This window comes from Fringilla coelebs (assembly GCF_963513975.1).
Source record: "Fringilla coelebs genome assembly, chromosome: 9".
Lineage (NCBI taxonomy): Eukaryota > Metazoa > Chordata > Aves > Passeriformes > Fringillidae > Fringilla > Fringilla coelebs.
In genome coordinates, this window is record NC_140067.1 from 30,601,926 (window position 1) to 30,616,725 (window position 14,800).

General features: G+C 48.9%; 1 protein-coding gene across 2 annotated transcripts in view; it reads left to right on the plus strand.

Moving 5' to 3' along the window:
* Positions 1-14,800, plus strand: part of PACS2 (phosphofurin acidic cluster sorting protein 2) — a 73,985-nt gene that overhangs the window by 20,589 nt on the left and 38,596 nt on the right. For both annotated transcript variants that reach the window (XM_084211178.1, XM_084211179.1), the window contains exons 2-4: positions 6,274-6,361; positions 9,321-9,410; positions 12,994-13,119. In XM_084211178.1, coding sequence (XP_084067304.1) covers positions 6,274-6,361; positions 9,321-9,410; positions 12,994-13,119 — 304 coding nt within the window. The remainder of the gene's footprint in view (positions 1-6,273; positions 6,362-9,320; positions 9,411-12,993; positions 13,120-14,800) is intronic.

The window sequence follows — 14,800 nt, forward strand, 5'->3', positions numbered from 1 at the left end:
CTAAAGGCTCCCCCTCCCTGACAGTGGTGTTTTGGCAGAGCTCAGTAGGTGCTCAAATGGGAGATTGGCATTTCTGGGCTCTGCTGCAGCACATGGGTGTCTCCTGCAAGCTTGTGAGACCCACAGCTGCCACAAGCCTTTGGTCTGATGGATGTGGCTGTGCCTGGTCTGCCTCCATCTCCTTCCTTGCTGCCTCTGGCTGCTCCAGCTGCTACTGAATGAACGCAACAAATATCAAATGTGTTAGTGTCATCTGTAGTGTAGAAAATGTCATCCTGATGTCTGTCAAAGGAGCCTTAACCGTGAATCAGCTTTTCATTATTTGCTGACTTTATTCTTTAAAGCTAATAAAGCATCTTCCTGCTGCCTCAAAACTTTGAAAACATTGATCAAACCTAATTCACCAGTACCACAGGTGCTTTCACTGATGCTCACTTTGGTATCAGGATGCTGTGCAGTCCTGTTGTTCTGGATGCTGGGTTTGGAAGAGGCAAACCAGAAGAGATGTATTTAACTGCATTTGTGCCCATGCCTGGCTTTGCAGGCAGCACGGTGTGAACACATTGGTGAGTTTGACCGACTCCTTTATACTCTGTAGTCTGTCTGAGAAACAGATTTGTCAGTGGTTGGGTTTTTTCCTTCCTTTAAGTCATCCTGTAAAGGGATTTGAAATCATCAAATTGAAGAGTAAGAAACCAGTGTATAACAATGTGTGCAGGAACTGAGATCTGACTGAGCCCTACAGATGTGTGAAGAGCTACCCCTGCTCTTGCTGGGATGATTTCCTAAAGGGAGAGAAAGCTGCTGGTTCTCAGTAGCCCAGTTCAGAGCACGTAGCTGGAGGTGAGCAGCTGGTGTCAGACAGGCTGATTTCCTGCAGGTGTGACTTGGAACACATCACATCTTGGCCAGGTAGAACAGTTGTGTGTGACACAGCTACCCCCAGAAATTCTGCCTGGCTCCCTGAAGAGTGTGTGGAGCTGTGGAGGTTTGGCTTTCACACCTGTGTGTCTCATCAACAGTGCTGTGTCTCAGCAGTGCCCTTTCCTTCTCAGATTCCTGAAGCACTAAGAAATGAGAAGTGCCAGTGGAGTATGTAAACTCTGCTGTTTGAGTCAGGGTTATTTGGCTTGCAGGGACCCTGATCCCTTTGTGCCCTTGGTGAGTCCCCTAGAGCCAGCCAGCAATGTCTTGACCTACTGAGGAAGACATCTCTCAGCATTTTCCAATTGTTATGTTGGATTAGAGTATCTAAGCTCAGGTGTGCTTCACTGCTTGGTCATATTAACTTCAGGTAGCAAATGTGCCCGTGTGGAGTTCTAGGATCTTGTAAAAATTTTAACACTCCCACCTCCTTTTGCTTGCTCAGTTTGGAGTAGGCATATATGTAATTTATTTGAAGTGAGCAGGACAGTATTTCAGCTATAAAAGGATAGTGTCTGGCTGTACATGTGTGTCCTTGTGAGGTCCTGGCTAGAACCTGTTGTGTAAAATAAGCTGCCATCCTCCTACCTGGCTGGACATGACCTGCTTGCTCCAGCATTTTTATGGATCTTAGTCTCCAGAATCTTAAGAACTTAATTCTCTGTATGAATACTGGGAAGAGGATTTCAAGATCCTTGAGAACAAGAACAATGAAAATACTGGCTTTGCAATTGTTTCCTGGCTGCTTAAACCTTACTCAAATGGATCTATAGCCAGAACAGCTGATTGGAAATGTGAATGAAGGACTATTAGGTTTCTTTGCAGCTTACTCAGGTTATGTTCCTGTCCTGACAGAAACTGGGGTGCCTGACCTCCTCTTTTGATTTCACCTTGCCTGGGAGCTTCCCTGACAGCGGGACCAGGATTAGATCATGATGAGGGAGTTGTCTCATTAAGCTTTAGAAAGTGAGGAGGCATCTTGCTGAGGCTCCTACTGCTGCCCTTGACCAGAGCCCATACCTGATGTGTCAGTGACATCAGAGGACAGTACTTCTGCCCTGCCTTCTCCCCTAGCTAGCTCCTAGGCCAGTACAGAGCCCTGCCTTTGGCATGCAAGTGCAGCAACAGGTTTGTCTCTGTGCTGTCCTGAGAACAGCTGGTGCAGCTGGCTCTTGGTGTGCTGCAGACGTCCATGCCTTCCTGAAGCAGCTGTGTCCCCAAAATGCTGTGCAGAGCTCCTGGCTGGGGCCTCTCCTGCACAGCCACCCCCGTAGCTATGTGCAGAATGGCTCTGTTTGTCTGGGCAAGCCGGGCAGGGGGGTGTCTCCCTCCAGTTCTCCTTCCAGTGGCTCGTGGTTTATTTTGGGACTGATGTGGGTGTAAAGTGTCAGCTCGAAGCAAAACACTCAGCGTGGATGTTGAAAGCACCAGGCTGGGAGGCTGCTTGCTGTCCTGAAATGCTGAAATAACTTGGATGAGGTGAAACTGTCCAGTGGCCAAATGGAAACCAATTCCTTCCTTATAGCCATGGGCTGGTGGAGGTTTTCAGACCTCAGAGGAGAGTGCTCCTGGCATGGAACACTTTCTCTAGGAACAGCTCTTCACAGCTCTTAACCTGGACAAAGGCTATCTGTGTACTACAGTCTTCCTGCCCCAGCTCCCATCTTGTACTTGGAGTCCCCTATAACTGTGGTGCATCCTGTCGTTATTCTCTACTTTTGTGGGGTTTAATTAAAATGCAGGTCTTTAATTTTTAATTTTTCCTTCCTGTTGATTCGACTGTCTCAGCGTGAACGAGGTCTTGGTGCAATTACTGTGCTCCCTGTGGAGAAACAGACATTTAATTCAGCAAGGCAGACTTTTTCTTGGAGGGGGTTTATTTTCCTGATCTTCCTACTCAGAGGGATGCAAAAGCAAAACATCCAGTGAGTAAAGAATGCGACACTTTATTTGGTTGTTCTGGACACGTTTGCTGCATCTCAGTTACCAAAATGTTGTGTTCCTTGCAGAGAGCTGCCTCCTTAAGCAAAGGGCTTGTGATGAAGCTACTCAGCACAACTTGCATTAGCAAGGCGAGTTGAAACCATTGGGTCAGGTTGAGGTTTCTCTTCAAAACCCTGTTTTTGCAGCAGTGATGTAAAAATGCAGAGTTTTATTGTATCATTTATCTGTCTCGTGATTTGTTGACCTGTGCCTGCTTGTCATGGGGGCACATCAGTGGCCAGAGAAGACAGAGGCTCCTGCTGCTGTTTGGGACCCAGCTGAGCTCCTGGCAGGGAGATCAACTCTGAAATATTGGCACTCAGATTTCCATTGTCCTTATTGAAGTCTGCTTCAGCTAACTTAGTGCTTTTGCTAGCTGAACTCTCCTTGTGCGACTGTAGGTCACTGCTGAAACATTCAAAGACAGGATTTCTCTGCACCTCCTGAATTGCAGTCCCAGGCTTTCAAAATACTTCAGGTTCTTTCAGCTCCAGACGTGAGGCTTCCTCAGTTCCCCTTGTGTGTGCTAGGTTATTTTCTCTGTGTTCACACAGACCATATCTATGTGTATCAGATGCTTCCAAATGTAGCCGTGTTCTTTCTCCATGTCTTTCCAGCTCCAGCCGTGTCTGTTCTGTTTGATTTACCGGTGTTTAACCTAACAGGCTTGTTGATAGAAGTGGCTTGTGAGGCTGATCCCTGTTTTGACCCCTGAGACTTGCTGGGAGTACCGGGAAACCTTGGTGGAAGATAAGTGCAGCGTTATCAGAGGCAGTTCTGGCACACAGATCCTCGCTGTACCTGTGAGTAGCTGGGGATCCTCGTGCTGGTGGCAGGGACACACTCGGCATGTGCCTTCTCGTTGTGGTTTGAGTCAGGAATGGCCCCTCTCTGCCACATGTTCTGAAGATGGCTTTGATTTGTAAGCTGCCAACTTCGACTGAAATACCGTGTGTTGAGGGTCAGAGTGATTTGATGGGATTTAAGCTGATTTTTATCCATCCCCCACACACCCTGCCCCCCGCCGATGGAGAGGATAAACATTCCGTTGTTTTTTGTGTGAAGTGCCTTTTAGTACCAGCAGCCCAGCAATGGGGGATGAAGAAAGCAGATGTGTCCCGTGTCTTTTTAAACTGCTTTTGTTTTCCTGATCACTGTAAAGGAGGCTTTTAATTTTTTTAATGTTTTTTTCCCCCAAGCAGCAAGTGCTCCACAGGGTTTGATCAAAGCTCATAAATGATGAATTGAAGGAATGCCCGGCGGAGAACAGAACGCCCTCCTTGTGCTCTGCTCTGTGTGCTGAGAACACCATTGTTTCTTCCCGTACCTTTTCCATCCTCGAGCTCGGGGCTGGAGAGAAAAGGCCTTTGTTCCTTGCCTGTCAGCTGAGACAATGCCAGTGTGTTGTCCTACCTCTGCTCTCAGCACCTGACTGGCCGGAGCTCTGTGGCTTTTGGCAAGCTGAGCACAATTGTCCTCCAGCTATTACAAAGAAAACAAACGGCTTCACAGCCTCCCTCATCCAGATCCTGGCCCATGTGTGTCTGTCTGTGCCTGCTGTTTCATTTGGGATGCACAGGAAAAGGCAACAGCCTCTCCTGTGCTCCAGGTTGAGAGATGCTGCTTCACCTGACTGCCAGTGCACACAGGGGGACAGGAGGGGACAGAAGGCCAGGCAGTCCTGGTTTTTTGTACCTCTTGGTAATTTCTGCAGCATCTCTGGTTGTGCTGTCTTGCAATGCAAAGCTCTGCAAAGGAGAGAGCTTTTGGTCCTCTCCTTCTCTTGGTTTTTGGGGGTTTTAGCAGGAACAAGAGCTTTGAAAGTGAGGAGGGAGAACAGATGGCATGGGTTGGGGTGGAGAAGAGGCTGGCAGGGACATGTTTGGAGAGGTGCTGGAGTGCAGACCATAAGCCTGGCTCTTCCCTGCTGCTGGCCCTTGTGAGAGACCAGAGATCAGGCAGAGCCATGGGTGCTTCAGGATGAGACCAGCAGTACTTGATTCAACACCTGCCCCCACTCCTGTTGGGAAGAACCTTTAGCTGCATCTCCCCTGCTGTTTTACACCCAGGCTGATCCTGTCTACCCTCAGGCATTGCAGCAAATCAGTGGAAAAGGTGGTGGAGGTGCAAGTCAGCCTTGCAGTGCTGCTTTGTCAGGCACCTGGCACCAGTGTGAAGTACTATAGTTCAAGTGCAGGCTTCAGTCAGTGGCACTTGTGCCAAAATCCAGCACCAGCTTCTCTTTCATTCCCATCTACTGCTGGACTTCAGCCCTCCATGAGCAGCCCTGATGTTACACTTGATCTGAGAGAAAGAGCTCTGCAGTGGGCTGGAGAAGAGCAATGCTGCTGCCTGCTAACATTCCGTGCCAGAGGCCAGGGATGCCCATGCCATGGAGTAAGGACCTGACACAAAGGCAGTGCTGGCTCCTGGCCAGCATGACAGATGATGTCTAGTCACTACAGCCCGCCCAGCAACTTTCTCTGGCCTCTGCTGTCCTCAAATTGAGCTGTCTTGCCTTCAGGTTTATCTTTGCCTGAAGTTTGTTTATGGGTATGCATTCTGAACTCCCCCAGCTGGTGGTAACTTTTGTGAAACTGTGACAGCACCAACGTTCCTGTTACCCAGAGCCTGAACTGGGCTGCAGAGGCTGAATTCCATCTGCTCCCAAGCTCCCTGTGCTGGGAGGCAGAAGTGCAAACAGCTTTAACCAGAACAATGTAGCATTGCCTGGGTGAAGAATGTGATTTACTTGCATATGTGTGGCATGTGAACACCAGGGCCAGAGGGCACCTCTTGAGTCCTCTCCTTTCTCTTTCCTTTTTTTCTCCCTGCCCTTGCCTGAGCCACTTGCTAGCACTTTTGTTTGGGGGTGAGCAGAAGAATGTGTGGGTTGACAAGAAGAGGTGGGAGCGAGATCTTTGGGAGCCAGGAGTCTGAAACTGAAAAGGCAACAATCTAGGAAAGCCTTGTAGACAAGTTTAAAATTAGGTTGACCCTATGCTTTCATATTGCTGGAATTTAATTCCTCTGACCCTGAGGCTTTTGGTCTGACTCAAAGCAAGGGTTCCCAGGCTGTGGTCAGTGGAGGCCAGTGCTGTCTGGGGCTCTCGTGTGGCCGTGGGTCTGTATCAGAGACAGATGCACCCCCGGCCACCTCCTTGTATTTATTTATGAAAGGTTGGAGAAGTTCAGTCTTGGGAAGCCAAGGAAGCCTCATATTTCTGCTGTCTTTGTATCAGCGTGGGGCTCGTGTCTGGAGCCTCTTCTCCCTCAAAGTGGGATACTGCCGCCTGTAAAAGCTGACCAGAGCTTTTCCTTTTTCAGACATGATTGTAACTGTTTCACTTCTGTTCCTGTTTGCAGGTTGTGCAGCTTGACATTAAAGAAACTGGTAGTCTTAAAGGAATTGGATAAGGAGCTTATTTCCGGGGTCATTGCTGTCAAAATGCAGGTAATTACTGCCCAGCTCTAAGAATTGTGTTGTTTGACTAAGAATACTGGCAGGTGCCCAAACTGAGCTTTACCCCCACGTAAGGATCCACAGACTTCTTCAACTTCTGCAACTTCCACTTTGCATCCACAGACTTCTTCCCAAGTCCATCAGGGTTCTGGATCTGTGTTGACTCTTTTCTGACCCTTCCCCCACGTTCCAAACTCATTTCACTGTTGTAAGTGAAGAATATTGTTCACCGATGGCTCAGCATGAGCTTATCCACATGTAAAAATGCTCTCATGTGTCCCCTTTTCTTCCTGAGCTGGCACTAAATCCAAGCCTGGATCTTTATTTACCAGTCTGGGGCTGAACATCCTGATAACTGGGTCTTGGTTTGGGGGAGTCAGGGCTTTCCCCTGCTGCTGGGCAGCTCTGCTGTCGAGTCTGTAGCCAAGCTTGTCAGTGGGTTTGTAGGGTGCCTGTACAGATTAATTGCTTTTCCTAAAATACACTTGTCATCCTAGGTAAATAACCCACTTCACAGCAGATGTTTGTGCCATTTAATTAGGTGCCTCCATGTAGGTCACCCTGCCTGGAGGCGGGCTGGGGAGGAAGGGGCTCGGTGCGTCACAGCATCGGCCGGGCCCACGTGCTCCCATCACTGCAAACCCTAAAGTGCTTAACCAGGAAAAGCCTAGCAGACCTATAAGTAGAACATTAACTGGGCTGAAAAGCTGCTGCTTTTCAAATGAAGAGCTAGGCAAACCCCTGCAGAGAGCTGGTTGTGTCAAAACACGCAAAGTCTCGTTTGGAAGGTGAAATCAGGAAGGAAAAACACACAGCTGAGGGTTTAATTGGTATCTCTCATCTCTGAGTGATCCAGCTGGGATAAAAATGTGCCCCTCTTAAGTTGGAGGGGGTTTGTGCACCCACAGCCGAGGGCAGAAAGGCAGGGAATTGCTTCACACACCTGGGTTTGTGGCAGCCTGAGAAGAAGCACTGCTGTGGGTTTCCAGGCTGTCAGGTAGTGCTTGTCAAGGCTGAAAGCTTTCCATATGTTTGTACTCCTAGATGATGAATGCATCACTGTAAGCACCTGAGGCTTGTCAGAGACTGATCTATGCCCAGAGAGTGCCAGACTTGGGTTGAAGAATTCAGAAGCTTTTATTAGAGCAAGACTTTCTTTTCCTGTCCTGACTACTGCCTACACTTTCTATAGGTGAAACCTGCCCAGACCCACAGATCCAAAGGGAATTTTAACACGTGGGAGTTTCACGCCCCATTTTGTGTACGTGTTGTGGTCTGCATTGATGCAGGGTTCAGACACTGGAACCTGAGCAGTACTCTCCACACCAGGGCCTGCTATTAAAAATCCCTTCAGAGCTTGCAGGTTATGATGCTGATGCTGACAGGCTTTTCCAGGCATGCTTTATTTGCCAGCACTCAGGTTTCTGACATGGCTATTGTTTGAGGCTGGTGGTACTGGATCATCAGATACAGGGTCTCTGTCAAACGACTGCCTTTGTGTGGGGAATTGCATGCAAGTTGTCAGACACCAGAGCCCTTCCAGAGGGGATGACTGAATTCAGACCTAATGAGAGCATCTTACCTGCATCTCCCATGTTTCCTTGCAGCCTCCAGAGCAGAGATGTTCAAAGAGTTGTCAGCTGTATTTTCCTGAGCCGTTGCTCTGTTTATCTGCTGCAGTCTTTTAAAAGCAACTATATTTGGTCTTTCATTAGATTTTGGTTGCGTAACCAGCAAAGCAAGATTGCTGCCATTAGGAGCTTTGCACAAATGGAGCAGCTGCCGCTGTTGCCAGCGGCCGGGCTGGCTGTGCTTCACTGGCACGTGTGCCGCTCGTCCTGGGGGCAGCCCGTGGGTGCCTGGCGCTGCTCTGTTGTGTGCTGTCAGATCTGCTGGAGCTCAGGCACCTCGGTGCTCCCAGAGAGGAGCTGGAGCTGTGCAGGGCTGAGGCACCGCTGCAGATCACGGCCTTTGCTGGGGCTGCCCGAGCCGTGCCTTTGGGGAGGAGGGGATGTAGATGAGGCTCTGCTGCTGTCTCATCTCCTGATGCTCCCTGAGGCTGATGGGGCAGACCACATTTCCCCCTGGATGTAGCTTGGAGGTGTTTACCCCCCCCCAGTCTGTCTCTGATTTCCCAGATGCTGCTTTTTCGAGAGCTGCAGTTCTGTGCTTCTGGGAGATCAGCCCGTCTGGACAAAGCCAGATCTGCAGCCTCAGCAGAATGCTGAGCCAGAGACCTCTGAAACTTGCCACTGTGTTTGAACAATGCAGAAGGGTTTGCTAGGCAGCAGTCTGTCATGTTTTCCTGCTAGTTTTCCTTCAAACATTCCCTGAAATGAAATGCTCACACGGTAAATAGCCTGGTAACTCTGTTAGCATAAGGCAGCCCACACACAGGGTTGATTTGGAGTTGCCCTGTGATACATTAAATCTCCAGACTCCGCTGAGATGCTTAGTGAATTTTTTCTTTAATATCCCTAGCTACTGGCAATTGTTTAAACAGGTTAAAGTCCCTGTTTTCCCCGGGGAGAGGTGTGTGCACAAAAAGAAAAGCCCAGTCTGCCATGGATAACGCCGGAGATTTAAGCATGATGCTGCAGCCTCCAGACCCAGGAGACCCAGAGCCTTGTACCTATTGGCTGAAGTGAAAATAGGAGACTTCGACTCCGGGGATGGGGGTTGACTCACAGCTTTTCAGTGCCGGGGTTTGGCAGAACAAAAGCTGCATTGTTGCAGTTAGGGACAGTAAATATGCCCAAATCTTTATTAGTCAAATATCTCCCTTTCATCTCATTAATATTTCACAGAAGTACAAGGTCAGAGCCATCCGTTCACTTCTCTGTGGTAGTCCCTGACAACGTTTCCTGGTGTGCAGTAAACAGGGCCGGGATGGGATGTGAGAGGTGCCTTCGGGGCAATTCACCCGGTGCTGGACTTTGTTTCCCCGCAGGGCTCCAAGCGCATCCTGCGCTCCCACGAGATCGTGTTGCCCCCGAGTGGACACGTGGAGACGGAGCTGGCGCTGACCTTCTCGCTGCAGGTAGGCTGGGACCGGCTGCTCGGGGCTGCTGCTGCTCCCCCGGGCTCGGCTGCAGGGAGCAGGGCTGCCCAGGTGGGGCAGGGCTGCCCGCAGGCTCCGGGCTGCAGGTGCTGTGAGCAGCAGCAGCAGCACAGCTTGTCTGAATAGCTCTCAGGGGGCTGGAGCAGGGTGCTGGCTGCCCGCTCCTCCACGGTGCATCCCGGAGCAGGAAGGCTTTGCAGGCTCTCCTCCTCAAGGCATAGCCGTGGCAAGAGCTGGAGCACAGCGAGTTGGCTTTTTTTTTTGCCTTTTGTTGCCTTCTTAATGAGCAGGCAGTGGAGGATGGCGTGGAGTGTCAGGCTGACAGAAGGCAGTAGTAGGAATGAGTCAGGTGAGCCTCTGATTTGCAGTTGCTGAGGGAGGCACCATTTGGGGAAGCAGGGGCAGTGTGCTTGTAGTTACTCCTGGCTCTGGAGTCACAGGAATAGCTGTGAATTGGAACAATTGTGGTTTTTGGTTTCTCGTTTCTTCAAAGCCTGCTGCCCTAGTGCTACCTCCTGAGTGGGAAATTAGGTAAATAAGAGCTGGCTTGCTGAAAGTGAGAGACTCAGGAGCACTCATACTTGGATTATCTTTGTTTTGTGACTGTGGGTTAGATCTTGACTTCGGGACTTGGATCTGGTTAGGAGAAAGGCTCAGGTGATGATGTGAGGCTGGTTGTTACTCAGACCTGTGCAAGCTGAAGCAGGTAAGCTTTCACTGCAGACAGATGATAAACCTGCAGCTGCCCAAGCAGATGGCTGGGTTAACTGCAGCACTGCATCCCCTGTTCTGTGAACAGGAATAACCAAGCTGCATGCCAGGAATATCTACACCTGGATCATGTGGCTGCAACTTTCCCATGGTTGGGAGCAAAGCTGTAAGACAAGCCAGGTCTCCCTCTGCCAGTCCTGTGTCAGCAAGGAGCAAGTCTGCAGATCTTTTTGGAATTCATTTGGATTGTGGTGTTTTGGGCTTTCTCCTGGGGCTCAGAGCAATGCTGCAGCAGGATGCAGAGCACTGCCTTTAATTCTGTTTCCCCTGATGGGGCTGGGGGTTGAGCCAGAGCAGGGGACAGGAGTGGCTGTGACACTGAGCCTTCAGCAGAGTGAGTGAGCTTAATTCAGCTGCAGTCTGAATTCAGTGCCTGGCATGTATTTGAGAGGGCTGATGGGCCACAGAGTAAAAGCATGTGGGTGTCACAGAGCAGGGTTTTGTTGTCTTGCAGCAGTCAGTATCTCCATACTTCAGTCAGCTCTCGGCACCTGGCGTTGTGCTGCCTGCCTGGATTTGCAGCCTCTTGTGCCTTTGTGCCGCCTGCCTGCTCAGTTCCTTCTCCTGGGTGACACTCCTGTCCTTTGCAGGGAGCATTCCCTTGCCAGAGCTGAGCTAGGGCTGTTCTGCTGGCTGGTACAGCAGTGAGCAGCCCCTGGTGTCTGGCTCAAACTGAAGGGAGAAGTTTCCTGCTGCCCTGTTACACAGCTGAGACTGGAGTTGGTGCCCTGTGCAGTCCTGCTTCCCCTCCTGGCTAGGGCTAAAGCTAAGCCTGCCCTTCTGGCAGGTGAGCTGTCATCACCCTTCCTGCTGGAATCTCTGCTTCTCCTGACCCACACTTCTGTGGGTTTCACAGAGCCCAGGGAAATTCCCCACATATTCCAAACACAACATCACAGCTCTCTGGCATTAATTAAGGGCTCTGCACTTAATTCCTGTCTTTAATCTAATAAACCTTTCCAGATGGGAGAGATTACATTATTGGGGCTTCAGAAAAAGTCTTGTCCTGACTCTCACTGTTCTGGTGTGTGCATTTTCTCACCCCACAGAGGTGCTTTGAGGTGTTTGGTGCTCCCTCTAAAAGCTTTCAGACGTTTTGAGCCAAACTGTTTTCCTTTCCAGTCTCTGCCATGGACTGACAATCACTGAAAAGTTTGTGTAGAAGCAATTCTGGAGAGTTGATAAATCATGGCTGGTGTTAAAAAAGCTGGACTGTGCTATGCAAATAGCTCATCTTTTCTTCTGGAGGGCCTTGCTCTTGATGGAGGAGCTGAGTGGCCTGAGTCTCTCTGTTCCTTCTTTTACCACCTCTGTGAATGCTCATCAGAGGTGGCCAGGCAGCACAGCTGAGACAAACAGAAACTTGTACATCTTTGGACTTGGGCTGTTTAATGCAGAAAACAGGACACATTCAAACTGAGCTGGCCTGGCACCAAGGGTGACTTGGGACTCAGTTCTAGGTTTTTTGCTTGAGCAGCCTTGGTGTGGCTCCAATGCTGTGAACTGAGAGCGAGGAGTCCCTCTTCCCTGCTGCCCTTCCCACGTGTAGAAAGGCCCCAAAAGCAAGGAAATGGTAAATCTCAGTGTGAAAGGTGCCTCTGGCTTTTTGAGCCCCTCCTGCCCCTTCTCTCCAATAACTTTCTTCCATCCTTCTTTAGGGATGTTGCACACCTGCAGAGTCACAGGCTCTGTGTGTTTTGGGATTGTCTTTTAGTGGGGTGGATTGTTATTCCTCTCTTTGCAATGCCTCTGCCTCGGGCAGTGAGCAGCAGATCCTGCCCTTGCAGGGCAATCAGCTAATTAGTATTCTTCTAGTTTGGGTGGCCACTGCTCCCAGCTCCCTGCAGAGCAGTCAGGCTTGCTCTGGACTGCAAATTAGTATCTCAGGGGTTTCTGGTGGTGTGTGCTATTTGACATTACTAAGTGTTTTGATGGGCAGGAAGTTAATTTTCATAGTGTCCCAAGGAAAAAAAAAGAAAGTAGTTCTTCCCTGCAAGAGAAGCATCCTTTGCTTGGGAATGTCCTCTTTGACATCCCAGCAATGAGGTTCTCCTGTCTGCTTGTTATTTAGTACTATTTATGTTGTATGTCCCAGTCTCCTCTCTTCTTGGGATGAGAACTGGTCAGGTTGCTGCTTTATCTTTCCTTGAAGACTTTTCTTCCCTTGGACAGCTTCTCCTTCATGGTTATGGTTATGGTTTGCCTTACTCATTCCCTAATAGTCTCTGCTTGGCTTCACAGCTTTCTCTTCCTGGGGACTTTCTGGAGGAGGTGTATAAACAAATGTATTTTCTTGTGTGGAGCATGCCTTGGGAGGATTTATGTCTTTGCAACAAAACCTGGCAGTAGGACAGGTTTTTCTTGGCTTAATTACTTAAAATACAACCAATTGAGAGGTGTCCTTGTGCTGGAGGGAAGGCAGTGTCCTGCCAAGAGTGTGGGGGTCTGTGGCTGTCCCTGCCATGGGCAGCCCATGAGGGCTCCACTTCTGGGCATCCTCTGTTGAGCTCTTGAGGAAAGCATCTCCTGGAGGCTGCTCATCTCCCTGGGCCCAGCCCTTCCCAAACTGAGCAGCTGCTCTGTGTGCCTGGGTTGTGTTTTTGGAGTGCCTCTCTGAGCTGTTTGGGCAGAGTCTTCCCCAGGGTAATGAAGGATTGTGACTGAGTGTGAGTGAGCTGCAGGCACTTAGGAAAGTCCCGGGGCTGTTCCTTAGGAATGGAGGTTGTCCATGAAGCTTGGGAGGTATTGCCAAGAAGCAAAATGAACTTTTCCACTGTGTTTCCCACCTCAGTACCCTCACTTCTTGAAGAGAGAAGGCAACAAGCTCCAGATCATGCTGCAGCGGCGGAAGCGCTACAAGAACAGAACCATTTTAGGCTACAAGACCCTGGCTGTGGGATGCATCAGCATGGCTGAGGTGAGCTGCTCTTCACAGGGTCTGCTTACACACCTGGACATCCTCCCTTCTCTCCAAACCCACTGTTGTCACTTGCCTCATTGAGAAGGACCTGACAGGATTTCAAATAGCTGCAATCAATATTCACAGGGCAATATTTTAACCAGATTTTATTACTGAGCAATAATATTGAGTGTTTTCTGCCTCATATCTTAATAGCTAAAGCTTTCACAAGGATAGCTTGTGACCTTTTGAGGGTTTTGTTATTGTTTTGTGGCTTTATTGGAGTTAGGGGGTCCAGATTAAAAGTGCAGATGAGACAGAGTCACTTGGGCAAGCCTTCCAACCCTGAGAAGTGGTAAAGTCAAAGTGAGATTTGCTGTGCTTCTCAGTGCCACAGTATGAGAGTTCAGGATGAAGTAATTTCTCTCATTTGCTTGGAAAACCCTTGGCCATTGTTATTTCATGGCTGTTGGTAATTTAGGTGGAGCTCTATTCATGAGAAGTAAATGATAAAATTAATGCTGGAGTCAAGGATGGATAAATTATTCACAAAGGCTTTCTGAATGGCATAGCTCCATGCTTTGTTGCTTCACGCCCTGTTTAATCTCTGCTGTTTCAGTGTCTGAGTGTTTAGAAATGGGCTTAGCAGTAGCAAGTTCAGTTTCACACCAATATTTTTCATCAGACTGCATTCTGTCAACAAATGACTTTTATCCAAAATAAGCCGGTGTTATGTTGTGGTGAGTTATTATTATATTAAATAATTGGCTCTAAAGAGTGCTTCTCTTGTGTGAGTGCAGCTTCCCTCAGCCCTGCAGTGAATGGTGAGCTCCTTATTTGAATTGGCCAAGTGCATGGTGTTGCAGCTAACATTTTTCCTGTACTGTTTGATTTGTTGGACAACCAGAAAGTAAATAGTGCTGTAAGGCAGAAAACATGTGGGCCCATTAATTAGAGTCACTGGTGAACTTCTAAGTGTTGGGCATTTGCTGCTGCTGCATGTGGTTTTTCTTATGTCTGTTTGTAATGTCAGCTGACTGGGGTTAGAAGGTCAAAAATGTTCAAAGGTTCACCATGTTAGGAAATAGTTGCTTTCCAGCTCATCTGGAATAGTTATGAAATTGAAGTCTTCAGGAAAACTGATTTTACAAGCCCTCCCTCCCCTTTGGAGTTTATAGGATGATGACCCCTAAACTCCACTGACTCATTTAAAAAAAATATATATATAAAAAGTTCTCTTAAGCTGTTGAAACACAGCAGTGAATTGGAGTTGAGAGTGAGCAGTTGCAGAGGAGGGGGACAGATGTTCCTCATCAGCTCAGGTCTGTTTAGGTCCCTGTGAGGAGGGACAGAGCAGCCTGGTGTGCCTTGGAAAGCTGCTGTGCAGGTGAGGGGATGAATCTTGTGAGATCATCACAAGATTCTGGGGAGAAACCTCTGAGCTGGGAGTGGCAAAGGAAGGAGAAACCTGCACCAAGATGTCCCTCTGCCTCCACCACTGACTTGTTTTTCATGACCTGCTGCTTCATTGTCCTGGGGTGGGGGCTGGTTCCTCTGAGATTCTTGTGTCAGCCCTCCACAGCGAGGATATTTTGCTTTAGGAGCCACTTTACATCTGTATCTCACCAAGAATTTTTGCTTTTACCGGCTCTTTTGCTTGGTTTTAAGACAATATCAAATTCCTTAATTAGGTGTTCAG